Here is a 16,826-nt window from a genome sequence, read left to right on the forward strand (position 1 = left end):
GCTTCCGAAAATGTCCAAGATGTCTGTAGAACACAGTGTGGGACTCGTTTGCTTCCTGACATGCTTCCTTGGTTTGGTTTTTTTTATTATTTTTTTTTTTATTTTTAAATTTTCATTTTATCTTTCAATGGAACAGTTTGTTGCAGAAGAAGTAGGTGCAGAAAAAACGTTTCTTTGGTTTCGATTAAGTAGCACATAAAAAAAAGTCTCAAGTGTCTCTCGCGGAGCGCGGCAGCGGCCGGCGCCCGTTCCGCCGCCCCGCGCTGGACACGGGGCTTGGGGCTTGCCAGGCTTCCCCAGCCACGACTAAGAGAAATGGCAAGGTATAAACATCTTTGGCTTGCAGAAATCCTGTCTCTTTGGTGTGCTGTGTTCCTGCCGGCTCGGGGAGCTGGCAGGGAATAAAGGAACTTAGGGATGCGATAGAGCGAAACGCGGCACGTCTGAAACGGTTGGTGGCATCTGAAGGGCTCGTTTCTGTTGCTTTTCCTGCTTGGAAGTACCATAAAATACTGATAAAATTAACAAAAATACACTGAAGGCTGAAAAAGGTTTCGGTAACAGCCGTTGCCAAGGAGAAACCGGACCCCCAGAAACTAAAAAGGATGTAATAATGCAAATTAATCGAGATCTTCCAAAACATTGTGTTTGCTCCGTGAACTGCAGCAGTTCCATCGACCTCCTGAGTGTGCATTAGGTACAAGCACAGAGCTTGTGAGGAACTGGCAGCTGTGCTTGAGGCTCGTGCCGTCTCCGTGGTGTTCCTGGGATGTCAGGCTGCGGCTGGCACGGCCGCCCTGGGCAGCCCAGGGCAGGACCACGGCTGTAGCTACCGGCTTTGTGCTTGATACTGTGAGCTCAAGAGAACTGAACTTTTCTGATCCGAGAACAAGCTGATCAAATTAAACTAAAAAAAAAACCAAAAAAAAATCTAAATCTGATTTTCTTTTTCCCCGAAAACACTTAACAAAAGCATGCCTGAGTTTAAAAACAGGGCGTTGGGATTTTAGTATCCGACTTTGTGCTCCGTTGTGGCGTGGCCGCGGGGTGGTGTGGCCAGCACACGGCGGGCGCCGGCCACGGAAACCTGGGGCTCAGGAGAAACCTGCCTCAAGAACGCTTCAGACCTGCCTCGCCTGTCCTGAGCATTGCATCGTGTGGGGAGAGAGGTGAAGGTGGAGCCTGCGCCTGCCCAGAGTGACGAGAAGCCGTGGGGGTGTCCTGGGGAGCAGCCGGGCTGGGGTGGCTTGCGGGGGGATTGTGCTTTAGGGGCCCTGCGGCGAGGCCGCCCTCTCACGCCTTGGTGCAGGTGCTGGGCGCCGACGAGGAGCCCCCGGAGCTCAGGTCGTCCTGCCACTTCTCCAGGCTGCGCCGCCGGGCGTTCATGAAGAAGTTGCTGACGGTGGTGAGCTCCAGGCCCAGCTGCTGGGAGATGGTGATCTGCATTTCCTTGGAGGGGCGCTTGTTCTCCTTGAAGATGGCGAAAAGCGTTCGGCGCTGGAGGTCCGTGAAAACCAGGCGGGATTTCTTCTGGGAGTTGTTCCGCTCTTTGTTGGGCTCTTGCTCTTTGCGTTTGCAGGCTGAGAGGGGGCGGCAGAGACAGAGAGAAAGTGTCAGGGTAGGCACTGTCACACGGTGGGGGCAAGTGTCACCGGCTGAGGCAGCACCACTCTGGCACATGGCACCAGAGGGCTCCCAGAGGAATCCAGTGGGCTGCGCTGCCTTGACATCCCCAATAGCCAGGAATAACAGCTGTACCTAAGTTCTGTCCCTTTAAACAGCCCAAAGCAAACCCCAGCTACAAAACAACTCTGTGTGACCACCAGGAGGAAAAACCCCCTGGGCCTGCTCGGCCTCCCAGCGCAGGGCTCAGGCACCGGCTCACCAGGCCCTGCCCTGCCACCACCCCAGGGCACCTCTCCCACTGCCTGTCCCCCTTCCCAGGGCATGTCCCCAGGGTGAAGCCAGGCAGAAACACCCGTCAGAGCTCAGGTCAGGCAGGGCAGCAGTGCTGGACCATCGCTGAGCCATGCTAATGGATCCTAAAACCCATCCGTATTAATAGCTGCTCTGTATTTATTAGCAGAGAGAGAACAGCAAGTGCTGAAACCAATACCACTGCCGGAGCACACCCACACTTAAAAATAGCCTGCCCAGGCCGTCTGCACCGGGCACAGAGAGAAAATCCATATGTTGACATGGTTAGGTAATGTGCTGGGACAAAATGAGCCCAGAGAATTGATAAGCGGGCGGGATTTTAAGCAGCCCTGTTAAATAATTCTGCAGGTCTGGAATGCAAAATGAAGCTGGCCCAAAAGTAAAAGTCAGACTGTGAAAATGTCTGTAATTAACCCAGTCAGGGCTGTAGCTGTGTGGAGCCTGGCTCAGGCACTGTGGCACTGACTGCCTCCTCTTGTGCAGGGGCAGGACCTCCCAGTATTTCTGCAGGAAACTGGAGGATTTTGTTGGAGTGCCTCACCCCGACCCCTCCCAGCTGCCAAATTGCAGTGGCTGCAGCAGAGCTGCCTCTGGGAGGGAGGTGAAGGTCAGACCTCAAAATACCCCAAAGCAAAAGAGAAGGCTGGTCCTGAGAGTGGGGCTGAAAGCCAGACAGGTTTCTCCCAGACACTACCCCAGAGGCAGCAGGAGGGAAGGACCTGGGCTCTCTGACACTGCACAGATAACACCCCACTGCCTGTCTGAGCTGCAAAAGCAGATTTTAGGCTGGGTTTACTCGGCCACGAGTCCAGAATCCACGTGGTGATGTCCCCAGTGCTGGGGACATGATGAGCACCAGCATCTTTGCTGCAGCTTCTAATCGGTTCCGGGACACTGGGACGAGTGGAGTGTTTCCTACCATCACTAATTTATGTCCTGAGATACTCTGCGTTTTACAGTTATTGGTATCTGATAATAAATAATGCAGAGGTAGGTGCTTTTTGATGCATTCAGTAAATACTTTCCTTGAACTGTTGAGTTTGCTCTTGAAAAGGCCCCACAAAGGCAAAGGCTGCACCTGACGTGCATCTCTCAGCAGAGAAAAATGGGGTGAGCACTCTAATAAAATCAAGTGATTTTCCGGGAAGAAAGAGAAAGGTTTTAACAGCAGAGGGAAGGGAAGAGACCATCTGGATTCTAAGCACAATTTGATTTATTAGCTGCGGTTGAACCTGAACACATCCTATGGAAGAAAATGGACAACCAGCAAGAACTGAAAGCCATACTGTGGACAAAAACCTCAACATAAAAGCATAAAAATAAACAAAAAAAATTCTTCTGCATTGGATTAAAGATGCTCTGCCATAGAAACTATACAGGAACTGCTCAGAACTGGAGTCAGTGCTGCCTCCCTTAGTGTGGACCAAAGCAGAGCCCCACGAAGGGCATTAAGAGGGTGCTGTGCTGTGACACCCTGAGTATCATCACACTGAATTCCCTGCTAACAGTTCATTTGTCTGATTGCCTGCAACAATGACTCTGATTTTCCATTTGCCTCCCCACAAGAGAGGAACTTAGCCAGCCCAGGCATTCCAAACAGCCACAAATCCTGAAAAATATCCAGAATATCTAGTGCTCAGCTCAGGGCCACCCTCTGAGCCCTCAGGCACGGAGCAGGGATGCTCCAGGGCTTCCCTTGGGCTCCTACACTTCTCCCGGAGGGAGACAGACATGAGGACATGAATGTCACCAGCATCAGGAGGAGGAAGAGGCCAGGGAGGAGTCCCAGGGAGAACTGGAGCCACTTGCCAGGAAACTGGAAACACCAACACAGCTCCTGTGCCTCTCTGGTTCTGGATGATTTTACTAATGGCTGAAGTGACTCTGCAGTCATGAGACAAAGAGCAAAGGTAAGAAGGAGCCAAGCAGAGACCAATATTCCCTTAATCCAGGAGAATGTCCTCACTCTCCATCGTTCCTAAGGACAAGCCATGAATATTGATCCCACCTCAGTGGTTTGTGTGGGTGCAAAGTCACCCAAACCCAGTTATGTGTCTGATGGAACTAAAACTGCTCCTCAAAGCCACCCAAACCCAGTTATCTGTCTGATGGAACTAAAACTGCTCCTCAAAGCCACCCAAACCCAGTTATCTGTCTGATGGAACTAAAACTGCTCCTCAAAGCCACCCAAACCCAGTTATGTGTCTGATGGAACTAAAACTGCTCCTCTATTGCATTTTGGAGAGGCCTCAATGTGAGGGAAATGTAATTACTCTGCTAACACTGAACACAATGAAATGACCATCAAAACGTTTTCTAAAGATTTCAAATGTTTTCCTTTTGCTGTGATCCACTTAAAGCAACCCTTTGTACATCCCTGTTACTACAATCTCTTAAAAACTAGGCCTCAGAAATCAATCTGATTACCTCTCTGAATTAAGTATGCACGAATGAGAGCGATTGAGATCAATACAAATTAGGTTAAGTACTCCGCTGTGTACAAAATCATTATGGAACAAGGAGCAATCAGAATGAAGATGCAAATAATCACATTGTCGGGGTGGGCAGCCAGGGCTGCTCATCCCAGCTGCTGCACACACATCAAACTCCTCGTTTTTTGAAACCCTAGGAATGCCCTTGGTGGCATTTATCCAGAAAAAACAGATTGGATGTGTAGCACAAAGTTAATTCTGCTCGCTCAGCCATTGCAATGCTGAGGTGTTCCCTGTTTGGAGATCCAGGGATTCCTGCAGTGCCCACAGGAAAGAGAAGCTCACAGCCTGGCTGTGTTTGCAGCCAGGAAGGTGTTTTCTTGGTACCCTCTCAATCCTGTCACAATCCCAGGGAATCCTCTCCCCTCCAGGCCCTACACCCTGCAGCTCTCTGGGAAGAAAAGATGAATTGTTTTGGGGACGTGGCTCCTTTATGTTTCTTCCTGGCACGCCAGAGCTCTCAGGCTGTTAGTCTCCTGTAAATCTGCTGGATGGCTGGAATTGGGCTGTAAATTCTGCTGTAAATTCTGCAACACCCACCTCAGCACAGGAGCCTCTGGGTACCACTGGAACCGTCCAGCACAGCACAGCCCTGGATCCTTCCAGCTGCACTCAGAGAGTCCTTCAGGGCCAACACCTGGGAGATTTATGATTCGTCTTTTGGTGGAGATTCTCCCTTTTGAATCCCTAAATAGTTTCCAGCTGAATTATAGCACTTTCCAGTGACAGGGATTTATATTCCCCTTGCCAGAGCAGAGGGATGAAGCCAGGCCTTCTCCACGCTGAGTGCTCTGCCTGTTGTTGGAGCAGCATCTCCAAGTGATGTGCCAGCACATCCCAGAAATACACAAACACAGCTGTGTCCTTCTCCTGCGGAGACAGGGAAGGACTCTGGGCATCTTTTCCAAGAAAGGGCTGGGAATTTAAAGCTGGGGTGGGTGAGCAAGAGCTGAGTAACAACAGCATGAAATGTTACTGCAAGGGGAAGGACAGATCTAGTGAATCCTTGCTGTTGCTCCTGTTTTCAGGAATTCTGACCCATGGGAGAAAGAAGGACATGAGCATTTCCTTTTACTGCCTGTTATCCATAGGGTGGAGTTAGGAAGAACAGGAGAGCACAGGAGCAAAGCTCTGGAAAGGCAGACCTGTGCTGCCCTCTGAGCTCTCCCTGCACTTTGGCTGATCACAAAGCAAGGGCAGCCCTGTTTCTCCACACACTCAAGTCCCCATTCCCTCCCTCCCGGGGGTTTAGGAAAGCTCAGCTTTAGCAGGAGAGGGTCTCTCCTCCCTCTGGGGCTCCAGAGGGGTGGAGCTGGGGAAGGGAGGGGAGAGGAGCCACAGGAAGGAGTGGGCAGGACAAGCCCGGGGGAAAGGAACACGGAGAAGAAGAAGAAGAAGAAGGTGTGTGGGAAGCTCTCCGAGGGAGGAAGACTTCCTCTGCTCTTCCTTCACCTCCTGCAGCCAGCCCGGTGCTGCTGCCAAAGCTTAATGCCTCGGCTCAGGCCCCGTGCTCCCATCCCATTATGAGGGGATGAGAACTGCTGGAAAATCACCGCTGCTCATAAATATGTTCCCTGCTTACTGAGAGATATTTTGGTCTTGGAGACAATTTGTGTTTTGGGAACCTGCCAGCCTCTATCGCTTGTCTAATAATTCCTCTGTGCAGCATTTACCAGTGGTTTGAGTCTCTTTCTTTTTTTCCACAATGGAGCAGTTTGATTTTATAGCTCAAAACCCCCAAACAACCCCCAAACGCTCCAATTTCTGTTTTGATTGCATTTCTCTCTGCCATCAGCGAGTTGTCTGGCTGATGTTATCACCAAACCCATTTGAGATTAGTCTGTTTGGTATGATTTCTGTGTGCAAACCCCTCTATAAATCACAGAGCCTTTTATGCAGAAGTCTGCAAGATTGATAGAGCTGGATACAAAATCTTTTACCTCGGAAAAAGAGATGTATCATCTGTCCCCTTGGATATAGTGCTTTCCCTGCATATTCATCGCCCAGGTATGACGGGCTTTTTCCAGAGGAGACAGGAGACAAGATGGGAGCCTTAAATACAAACAGGTTGCTATCAGAAGGAAGGGAGTGCTCTTTTTTTTTGCTGTGCCTAGTGGGGATAAGATGAGAAGCAAAGGATTTAAAAGACAAAAAGTGAGATTAAGGCCAGTCATTAAGGGGGTTTTTTGTACCTGTAAGCCCTGAAAGAGATCGCTTAGGTAAAAAATCCCCCTCTGGAGATTGCTGAGGAAAGGGGCAGGCTGTCAGGACAAGTGATGTCGTTTCAGGCCTGCCTTCCCTCTGAGAGCCATTCTCTGCTCACCTGCAGAGCCCCGTTCGGCTCTGAAGGCAGCTCCAGGGGAGCCGCAGTGATGAGAGGAGTGTGAGCTGCCTTTAGCGCTCACAGGCTCGGCACAGCCCTGCGGGTACTGCAGGGAGCTTCTCATCCCCCCGGCACGGCTAATTGGGAGGGAAGGGAAAGCTCCGGCAGCTGCTGGATGGCAGCAGCATCCAGGACAAGGGGTTGTGGATAATCCAGCACCGAGGATGAGCAGGGAGCACAGCAAAAACGCCCCTACACAGTGTGGGAAGAACCAATAACAGTTACTGGGAAATAATTCCTTTTGGGAAAAAAATGTTCTCCCCTTTTTGCATTCCTCGCTACAAATAAATTGTGGTGATTTTCAGCTGCAGAGGGATAATTGTGTTTGGGATATTTCAGTTCAAACAGTGATGGGCAAGAGATACAGGAGAAAAAAGAGATGGTGGGGGGAAAAAAATTATAACAAATAGTGAAGAACAGCTTCAGAATGAGTAACACACAATGACCAATTAATTGTTCCTTTTAAAAGTAGGGGGGGAAACACAGAAATGCATTTAATCCAAAATGCACTCAGAATTAACTTTATCAAATAATCAAGAAATCGATAAACCCCCTTTGCTTGGCAAAAACAGGATTCAGATTTCTGTGCGGCAGAAACGCCTTCAGAAATGATGTGGAACCAAGGGCTGGGGGGCAGGATATTATTTTGGAAAGTCGCTACACGAGAAATAAAATTTATCAGCCGGCACCACAATTTACCGCATGGATTGTTCAAACACAACCACTAATCTATAGCTGGAGAGGGCACCAATATTTCAGGCCACTAAGCACCTTTCAAAGAGCCTTTACATACCTGTATATTCAGTTCAAGGCTGAGAAATAGCTTTATAAATAGGTAATGTGCCTGACATAGATGTTACCGCGCCTTCATATTTAGCTGGAGGTACAGACAACAAAATAACCTGAAGATCCAGGGAAGAAACATTTGGTATGGCACAAAGAGGCAGAGGAAGGGTGTGAGACCTCTCCCCTCGGCCTGGGGCACTTGGACGTGCAGGGGCTGAGCCCTGGGATGTGACACTGGCACTGTCACCCACGGGCAGGGACAGGGACAGGGCCAGTCCTCCTGCCCCGAGGTCTTTGCTGGCTGCGGCAGCCGCTCTCCTCCTCCTCCCTTCCCTTCCCTGGTCCCTCCCCGCCGCTCTCCGTGGTCCTGACAGCTCCGGCACAGCTGAACCTTTGATGGTGTTTTGGTACCAAAGCGTTTCACCGTCAATAAGGCACCGCGGAAGGAGCTCTGCTGACCCCGCAGAAATGTCGGGATTGTCCCTCGGCCCCGCTTTCCCCGTCCAAGGGCAGCCCCGCTCTCCCGGCACGTTCTGGGCACCAGGTCCCGGGTTTTGAGGCAAAAGCCTTTGTCCGGGGCTCCCAAAGCCCCCGGCTGTCCCTCGCAGCTCCCCCGGCGACAAGACGGGGACCCCAAAAGGTGCTCGGAGCTCCAGAGCACCCAGAACTCCCCCTGACAGAGGAGCCTTAAAGACCCGCAAGAATAGACAATAAGCACAGAAATAATAACATTATTTTAGATTAGGTTAGAATAGACTGGAATAGACAACACTATGTATCTTCTATAACAAGAATAAATACTAAGCACACCCATAGTGCTACTGCTCCCACAGGGAGAGGAGGATTTCCCTTCAAAGACAGCAGGTTTGCACCCCACTTGGGAAAATATTTCCAGGAGTATGGGGGAAATAGCTGGTGGGTCTTTTTTGTTTTGAAAAGCCTGAAATACTTGTGGCTTTCCCCCCACGCTCAGAGGGATTTAAGCAAGTGAGTAAAAGGGGAGAAGGAAGCACTGAGGCAATGGGGCCGCATATTCACACGTGGTAATAAAAGAAAATTAAAATAATCGATTTCCTGAAGGGAGAAGTAATTTGCAAAGGTCTTTCCCGCTCCACGGGGAGTCCCTGGCTCAGCTCAGCACCTGAGCTCTCTCCAAACTTTACTCCTGGATGCAGAGGCATTCGGGGGACTGGTAAAGCAGAGATCAGGATTACACAGGCATAACTCTGCATGCAGCCGTGATTCCTGATTTTCTGCCCCATATGCAAAGCTCCAAGGGGAACCCCCACCCGGGACCAGTGCTGGGAAGGAAAAGCACCAGCCACGTTACTGGAAACGAGCCGGCTCAGGTTCCAGATCAATGAAAACTGGGTCCACGCGTTGATGCTCCCGTTGCCAGCATTAATGCTCTTTTAATCTTCTAAACATTATCTGCATCGATTTCCCCTCTCGATGCGCGTTTGTTTGTGAAGGCGACATCACCGCGTGCTCGGCAAAACACCCAAACCCCTCCCGTCCCTCCCGCACCCCTGTCACAGGCAGACTGGGCTGCAGACAGAGAGGAACCGAGGGATTCCCGCGGGTGCTGGAAGAGGAGTTTGCAGCCGGCTTTAGAGCCCAGGGGGGATCAGAGTCCCTCTCCCGACTGCCCCGCACCTGGGGAAAGCCCCAGCGCTCTCTGGGATTCTGCAGACCCCCGGCCGTGGGTGTTTAACCCGCAGCACCTCTCTCAGGGGTCGGGCAGGGATTACGGCCATCAATCACCCGCGGCTCCTCTTCCTTCGCCCCGCTCCGCCGCATCCCAGCCCTGCCCCTGGAGCGGGAACTCTCTGTGCCCATTTCCCCATCCCGGAGACCCCCGTGTGCCCTCGGGCCCCTCCGGGCAGCCCGGGGAACAGCCCGCTGTGTGCCTGCCCACCGCGAAACCATCTGCCCGCGTCGGGATCGATGGAAATAAAAGGACGGACTCGGTGGCACAAATATCCCCGGATTTTCGCGGCTGTCAGAGCAGAGCGCCCCGGCCCCTGGCCCCCGCCCCATTGCTGCGGTCTGCCCCACTGTTGCGTGTCTGCCCGTGCCACAGCCCCCCGTGTCCTTCTGCACCCCCGGCCGCGGGGCTCAGTTTCCGGGCACCGGGAGGGCAGCTCTGCCCGCGCTCGCTCGGGACCGGCCGGGGGCGACCTGCGGGCACCCACCGACCCGCGGGGACAGCCGGCACGGCGGGGACAGCTCTCGCCGGCCCTGTCCCGCTCCCCTCCGGTGCAGGCGGTGCCGGGGGCGGTGCAGGGCTCAATACCGGGGTCGGTACCGGGGGTCGGTACCGGGGGTCCCTGCCCGCCGCCCCCCCCGCGGCCCCCGCAGAACAATGGGGGCTGCGGCGCTCCGTGACCGCGCCAGGGGGCGCCCGAGCGCGCTCCGCGGACAATGCGGCCGGGCCGGGCCGGGGGCTGCGGGGGTCTGCGGGGACCGGGGGCTGCGGGGGGCTGCGGGGGCCGGGGGCTGCGGGGGGCTGCGGGGGCCGCGGGGACCAGGGACTGCGGGGACCAGGGACTGCGGGGACCAGGGGCTGCGGGGACCGGGGGCTGCGGGGACCGGGGGCTGCGGGGAGCTGCGGGGTCCGGGGGCTGCGGGGAGCAGGGGGCTGAGGGGTTCGGCCCCCGCCCGCTGCCCCCGGCCCCGCCTGTCCCGGGACGCCGAGCCCCCGCCCGGCCCGCCCCGGCAGCGGCAGGAGGGATGCTGGCCGAGAGCGCAGCTTCAGCAGCTTCAGCACCCGGCCCTGGAGAGCAGCCCGGCAGTACGAGCGGAGCCCCGAGCCCCGCCGGGCAGAGCCGGGTGCGCGGTGCCGGAGCCAGGGGAAGCGGGGTCCGGCCGGCTCCGTACAGCCCGCGGGGAAGCGCCGGGCCGGGCCGGGCCGGTCGGTGGAGGACGGACCGCGGGGCCGGGCGGCGCTGGGGCTCCGAGGGTCGCGCTCCGTCCCCCGGTGGTCCCGGCTCGCACCTACCTGCCAGCCGCAGGGCAGACATCCTCTGGAACTCCGGCTCCTGCAGCCACTTCCACATCCTGCGGAACGTCTCCCGGCCGGACTTGAGTTTACTCCAAGGCTTGGGGTTCCGCAGCAAGTCCGAGAGGGTCCCCTGGGAGCGGCACAGCACCCGCTGGGCGAAGATGGCCTGCGGGATGCTGTAGCGCTTCAGCTCCGCCGTGATCCTTTGTGCCACCTCCTTGGTGTTGATCTCCTCCAGCTGCCCCGCGCCGCTCCCCTGCGGGCCGGGGGCGGGGGGCGGCCTCTCCCGGCCGGGGGGCGGCCCGGGGGGCGCGGGGGGCGCGGGGTGGTGGGCGCCGTTCAGCGGCGGCAGCATGGCCGGGGGCGTCCCCAGCGCCCGGGGCAGGTGCTGCTCGCCCCGCGCCAGCATCGCCGCGTGCGCCTCGAAGTTGGGGCTCAGCATCTTGTCGTGGCCCGGCGGGCCGTAGCCGTGCAGGCCCTGCTGGGCGCCCGGCAGCGGGCCCAGCCCGTTGCCCAGCGGCGAGAGGCTCTGCCCCACGGCCGGCACCTCCTTGTAGGGCCCGTAGAGGCTGTTGACGGCCGGCAGCCCGCGCTCGTCCCGCATCAGCGCGAAGCCGCCGCCGCCGGCGCTGCCCGGCAGGCGCTGGTGGTGGTGGTGGTGGTGGTGGTGGTGCGGGTGGGCGTGCGGGTGGTGGAACTTGTCGGAGACGGCGGAGATGGGCGGCAGCGGCTGGAGCGGCGTCAGCGTGGTGTAGGTGCCGCTCATGCCCATGCCGGGCGGCGAGGCCTCGCAGGGCACGCTCATGGCGTGGTGCAGCGGGATGGAGAGCTCGGGCCGGTACTCGGCGGCGCCGTCCAGCAGCGAGGCCATGCTGGGCACCATGGCGGGCCGGGCGGCGGGGGGCAGCTCCTGGTGCGGCGGCGGCGGCGGAGGCGGCGGTGGAGGCACCCGGAGCGGCCCCGCGCCGCGCCCGCCGTGGTGAGGGCTGGGGCTGCCCATCAGCTCCGGCTCGTGCCCCGCCGCCCCGTGCAGGCTGCCCAGCGGCTCCATCGCCAGCTCGGGGTTCATGGCGCACGGCTCCCCGCCCAGGCACCGCCGGCCGCCGCGCCCGCTCCTCATCCGCTCATCGGGGCGGCGGCCGCCCGGCGGCCCGGGGCCTCTCGCCCCGCGGGCAGCGGCGGCTCAGCCGGGCCCGCCGCGCCGGCCCCGCGCCATGTCCTCGCCTCGCCGCCGCCGCCGCCGTCTGCGGGCGGCCGGAGCTCTCCGGGGCCGCTCCGCTCCGCCCCGGCCGCGCCCGCAGGGCCGGGCCTGCACCGCGGGAGGGCGGGAGCCCGTGAGGGCGGGAGGCCGTGAGGGCGTGAGGGCGGCGGCAGCGCGGGAAACGCATTGGCGGGCGCGCCCCGGGGGCGGGGCCTCCCTGAGGGGACCGGCGGGGACGGCGGCGCCTTAAAGACCCCGCGGCCTTTGTACCGTGCGGGGCGCCGGCATCGGCCCGGAACCGGCCCGGAATCGCTCCCGGCAGCGGCCGGGGCTCCGCCGTGCCCGTAGAGCGGGGCCGCTCGGCTCTCCTCCCGGCAGGCGGCTCCGCAAGCCCCGGTCCCTCAGCCGGCTGCTCCCGGGGCCCCGCTGTGTCTCCCACAGCCGGCCCGTGCTGTTGGCTGCTGCACACCAAGGTACAGCGCCGATATGTGCTGTTGGCTACTGGTTATTAGTTATTAATTACCTTAAACGCGGCTGAATTGGGGCTCATTAATTCGGTGTGATGGCCGTGAGCCACCCGGGGTGGATTGTGAAAGTCCCACCTCCACTGGGTTCTTCCAGTTACTAAAAGAGTAACTTAGAAATGGGGAGAAATGCCACTTTTTTTTGGCTCTCCATCAGCAGGCCACTCTCCAGAGCACCTGGTGTCTCCTTGTGAACAGGCTGTGTGTGACAGCACCCAGTTTCCCTGCAGACTGGATCCCAAAGGATAACGGTCCCTTTCTCTCCAGGCTGCAATCTCAGTGTCTCTGGAGCTCACAGTGTGTGTTTTCTGAGCTGTTTTCGGCACTAATCAGGCGGGTTTGGAGTGGAGTCCCCCCACCCCAGCTACTCCTCCCGCTGCCAGCTTGTGCTGAAGAAGGAAAAAAGAAAGGGAGACAGAAAAGAAAGCCCTGGCGTGAGGTGCCTTTGTTCAGGGCAACTTATGCGTGAAATCTTTTTGTCCTTCCCAAAGGAAGGCAAAAGTTGCAGTTGATTTGGGGAAGAAAGAGGCGAGTGCAGCCCCCCGGAGATGGAGCTGCCTCTGTGGGCAGCGGGAGGGCAGATCCTGATGGGGATCTGGTGCCGCAGATGTGCTGGTGTCTGTCTCCTCTCTTTTCCTCTCTTTTCCTCTTTTTTGCCTTGCCTTCTCCAAAAAATCCATCAGGCCTTTGACTTTTTCTCTCCAAACCTGCACCTGCCGGCTGCGTCCCCTGAGGATGTTTTGTGACACACCGTAGTGCCCAGTTCTGGTGTCTTTCCAAATTCGTGTCAAACTCTTCCAGGGGATCAAGGTGTAAATATCCACGCGTGGTGTGGTTGTACCCAGAGCGGAGGGTCCCTCCCGAGGGGGCTGTGCCTGTCCCCAGAGGCAGGAGGGTCCTTTGTCACCCGGGCTGGGCACGGGGGGCAGTGCCGGGAGCCGGGTGGCGGCTGCTGCTGCTTCCAGCCCAGCGAGCTTCGGCTGCCCAGCGGGACAGCCTTCCCTGCCTGCATGGCTGCCTTTGCCAGAGGCTTTCCCTCTGCTCTTGGGGGAGGGAGGGAGGGAGGAGGGAGTTTCTTTGTTAGCTTTCCTTCTCCTCTCTGCCTGCAGCCGGGGCTCCCCGTGCCACAGCCAGGTGTCCTTGTTTCCCCCCCAAAGAGGGAGCAGTGGGGTGTCCAGGGATGGCAGGGTGGGACAAACCCTGGCCTGGCTGAGCTTCCTTCTGCCCAGCATCCTTCTGCTTTGGGCTGGGGCTTCCCTGGGAATATGGAATTTAATTCCTCTCCTCTTTTGTTCTCTGGGGTTTGTCTCTGTAGTGTCCAGCAGCACTGGCGCCCAAACCACGCAGGAAAGGGTGACTCCAGGGTGACACCTCAGTGCAGGGCACAGCACAGGCACAGGGAGTTCTCCTCTAGAGCAGCTGTCACCAGCTGGCAGGGCCTGCAGGTGTCATTTTCACCTGCTTTTATACAAACCTTGCAAGTGTTATGTTTGGCATTTTGAAACTGCTGTCACAAGCCCGTTCTCTGCCGAGGGAGCAGCTCCAGCCCCTCAGGACACCTTCCCAGGGATGGAGGCACATGGGGCTGGGGGATTCAATCCACACTGGCCACTGGCACCCTCCAGCCCCAGCACCAGTGGCCAGCAGAGCCTTCCTCACATTTACCAATGGGAGAGGAAGAAAAGGATTTTTCCTATCCCATCCCCATCCCCAAGTTGGTTTATAGGACTACAAATCCCTGTCTCTCTGCCAAGATGGTCTCAAGGATAAATTGATGAGCTGTGGTGGGTATTAGGGTGGGAGGCACACAGATGGCACAGACTGGCGTGGCTCTGCTCCTGTGCCTGTGCTGGGAGTTCATGTGAACTCCTAAAAGCACAGCAGAATTCCTGCCAGGAGCCACTGGGGACACTCTGCAGTGCTGGAGCAAGCAGCGAGCACCTGGAACAGTGGGCTGTAAGAGGTTCCTGGGGATGTAATTCACCGTAATGAGCAAATACCCTGAGCCAATCAGCGCCCACATTCCCACACTTTTTACCTCCACGTATTCCACCCGAGTGCAGAATTGGATCCGTCACACCAGGCTTGTTGCACTCCATAATGAAATGTAGGGAGCATTAAGCAACACCTTTGGCAACTCCTCTGGTGGAGTTTTCCAGTAAAACCTGTCAGTGGCCCCCAGCAGTTCGGGAAATAACCATAAGGAAGAAGCGGAGGCAGCGCAGTTTTACAGACTCCCAAATGCACAAGAAACCATTTTATTTAAAAACAATGCATTCAATAGGGGGTTATGGCACATGAGGCAATGCTGCAGGCACGTCACACCACGGGCTCACACTGAGGGCTCCCCGATGCTCACGACGAGGACGTGGCAGGGTGAGGAGGGAGCCAGGGCACGGCGTGCTGTGCAGCCAGGCTCCAGCCCCTGCTGGGGACACACACACAGCCTGTGTCCTAAACCAGCCCCAGTCCTGAGGCTCTCTGTGGGGCCGAGGCTGGAGCAGCTCCACGTGCAGCACGTCCTTCCCACCGCTCACCTGAGAGGTGCCCTGGCCCTTTAGGAACATCAGCCATTGGAAAATAAACAGTGCTTTTAGCATGGCCCTTAATATTGAAACCTTTATTACAATTATGGCATTTTTTTCTTTTTTTTTTTTTTCTTTTTTTTTTTTTTTAGCATTTCTCTTTTTTTATCGAAAACAACTCCGTCAGGCATGGAACTGTAGAACCATTGAAATAAATACACATTCATTTACAGAAAACCTGCTTTTTCCTATTTGCCCTGTTTTTGCAGCCTCCATTCACAGTTAATTCTGTTTCACACTTTGCTTTTTTTGGCTTAGTCCACAAGTAAACCTGGTAGCCAAATGCCTGTTTTCACGTGCCTTGCTACCATTCACCGAGGAGATGCAAGCAACAAAAATACAGACCCAGGATGTATAAAAGAGGAGAGGAAAATGTATTCCCAGTCCTATGTACAGCCCCAGCACCTTGGCACCCATCCTGTTGGCACAGGGGCTGGAGTGGGATGTGGCTGCCACTGGACACTGTCCTGGCAGCCCAGGGCTGAGCAGGGGCTCCCAGTGGAGGGAGCTGCTCAGGAGGACTTCTCTGGATTTTGGGACCTCAGATGGTTTGTACTTACAGGTATTGATCATGCTGCCTTAGCTCTGTTTGTTTAGACATTCAGTCATGGGAAGGAGAGTTCTCCCTGAACCATCAGGAATTCATGCAGGAAGGTTTTGGGGCCAAAGGGAGGGAAGGAAGAGCCCAGCTGAGGTAATGCAGGGACCACTGGCTGTCCTGAGCAGGGAGGGCAGCCCCCAGCACCTTGTAAATAACAATTAAATAAATAATTAAGATACTTGCTTATTAGTGCAAAGCCATTTCTGCAGCCCCAAAGAGCCTCTCCTCCTCAGCCACTGTCTGCTCCATCCCCTTCCATCCTCACCTCTCCCTCAGACCCCACCTGGCAAAACAAAAGCTTTGTGCACTTTGCACTTTGAGACGGTTTTCCACCCTGCACCAGCTTGGGCAAAAAAAAAAATAAAATATTGATACTAAGAAGCAATTTACTTTGGGCTGTGCTGTGCCATCGATCGTGGGGCAGAACTCCCCATTAAAATCAATGATTCTGAAATGTTCAATGTGGGTCTGGAGCATCGATGGGGAGTTTTGCTTAAAAATCAATGATGTAATATGGCGCTCTGTCAATAAGTTTTCTGTATTCCCGTTTCCAAATATTTGCAGTCGGTTTTGTGCTTCCTCCTCTGCATTTGGTGCCTCTTTGTGCCTTGGCAAAAGTTCTGGTGGTGACGCCAGGGCTGTGCCCAGGACTGGCAGGGGGTTCTGACCCTCTTCAGGACCATGGGAGGTTCCAGAAACTGTATGGAGCACACTGCTCCCTGTCTCCCTGCTTTCATGCCAATATAATGATAATAGTTCTCATTTCTTTAATTTGCTGATGAGAAATGATGGGTCCTTACAGGAAACTGGAAAAATGCCTCTTGATAAAAATATCTGGCGTTGAGAGGCTCCAACAAGGGTTTGGGGTGACCACTCTGCCCCAGTGGGCTCATCACTATTAGGATTAGAATTGCTGGGCACTGCTTTACCCTGGACCCCAGTGATGAGCACGGCTGCTGTACAGGAAACAATATCAGAAACTATTAATTCCTGCACTTCATTAATGACCAGTGCAGAGCTCTTCCTTCCCTGTGCAATTTCTAGTTTGGGGCTAAACAATCTGTGTGCTCCTGCATGTGGAGAAGGGTCCCTGCAGAGCTTGTGGTGCCACAGTGAGCACCAGGACACACCTGGGCTGCTCAGGTTGGCTGTTGTGCTTCCTCATCTCCTTTGTCTGATTGCAGGTAAAGAAGCTGAGAAAAGTTAATGTGCCATTTTAAATATTGGATTTTGCATCTTCTTTCATTGTGGGGTCAGTTCTCACTCAGAACAGTAAAAAATGGTTAAATACTTGCCAGCACGCTCATCAGAA

The 16,826-nt window shown here is 55.7% G+C and overlaps 1 protein-coding gene across 1 annotated transcript; it reads right to left on the bottom strand.

Annotated features, from left to right (window-relative positions):
- Positions 1-1,262: 1,262 nt before the first annotated feature.
- On the bottom strand, positions 1,263-11,723 carry LOC310922708 (one cut domain family member 2-like; the record flags this gene model as incomplete). The annotated part of the gene is made up of 2 exons (XM_083883451.1): positions 1,263-1,580; positions 10,601-11,723. 2 exons carry the CDS (start codon positions 11,721-11,723, stop codon positions 1,294-1,296), a joined length of 1,410 nt encoding a protein of 469 aa, XP_083739577.1. The 3' UTR covers positions 1,263-1,293.
- Between the last annotated feature and the right edge of the window lie 5,103 nt (positions 11,724-16,826).

This window comes from Zosterops lateralis (genome assembly GCF_965231275.1).
Source record: "Zosterops lateralis genome assembly, chromosome: Z".
Lineage (NCBI taxonomy): Eukaryota > Metazoa > Chordata > Aves > Passeriformes > Zosteropidae > Zosterops > Zosterops lateralis.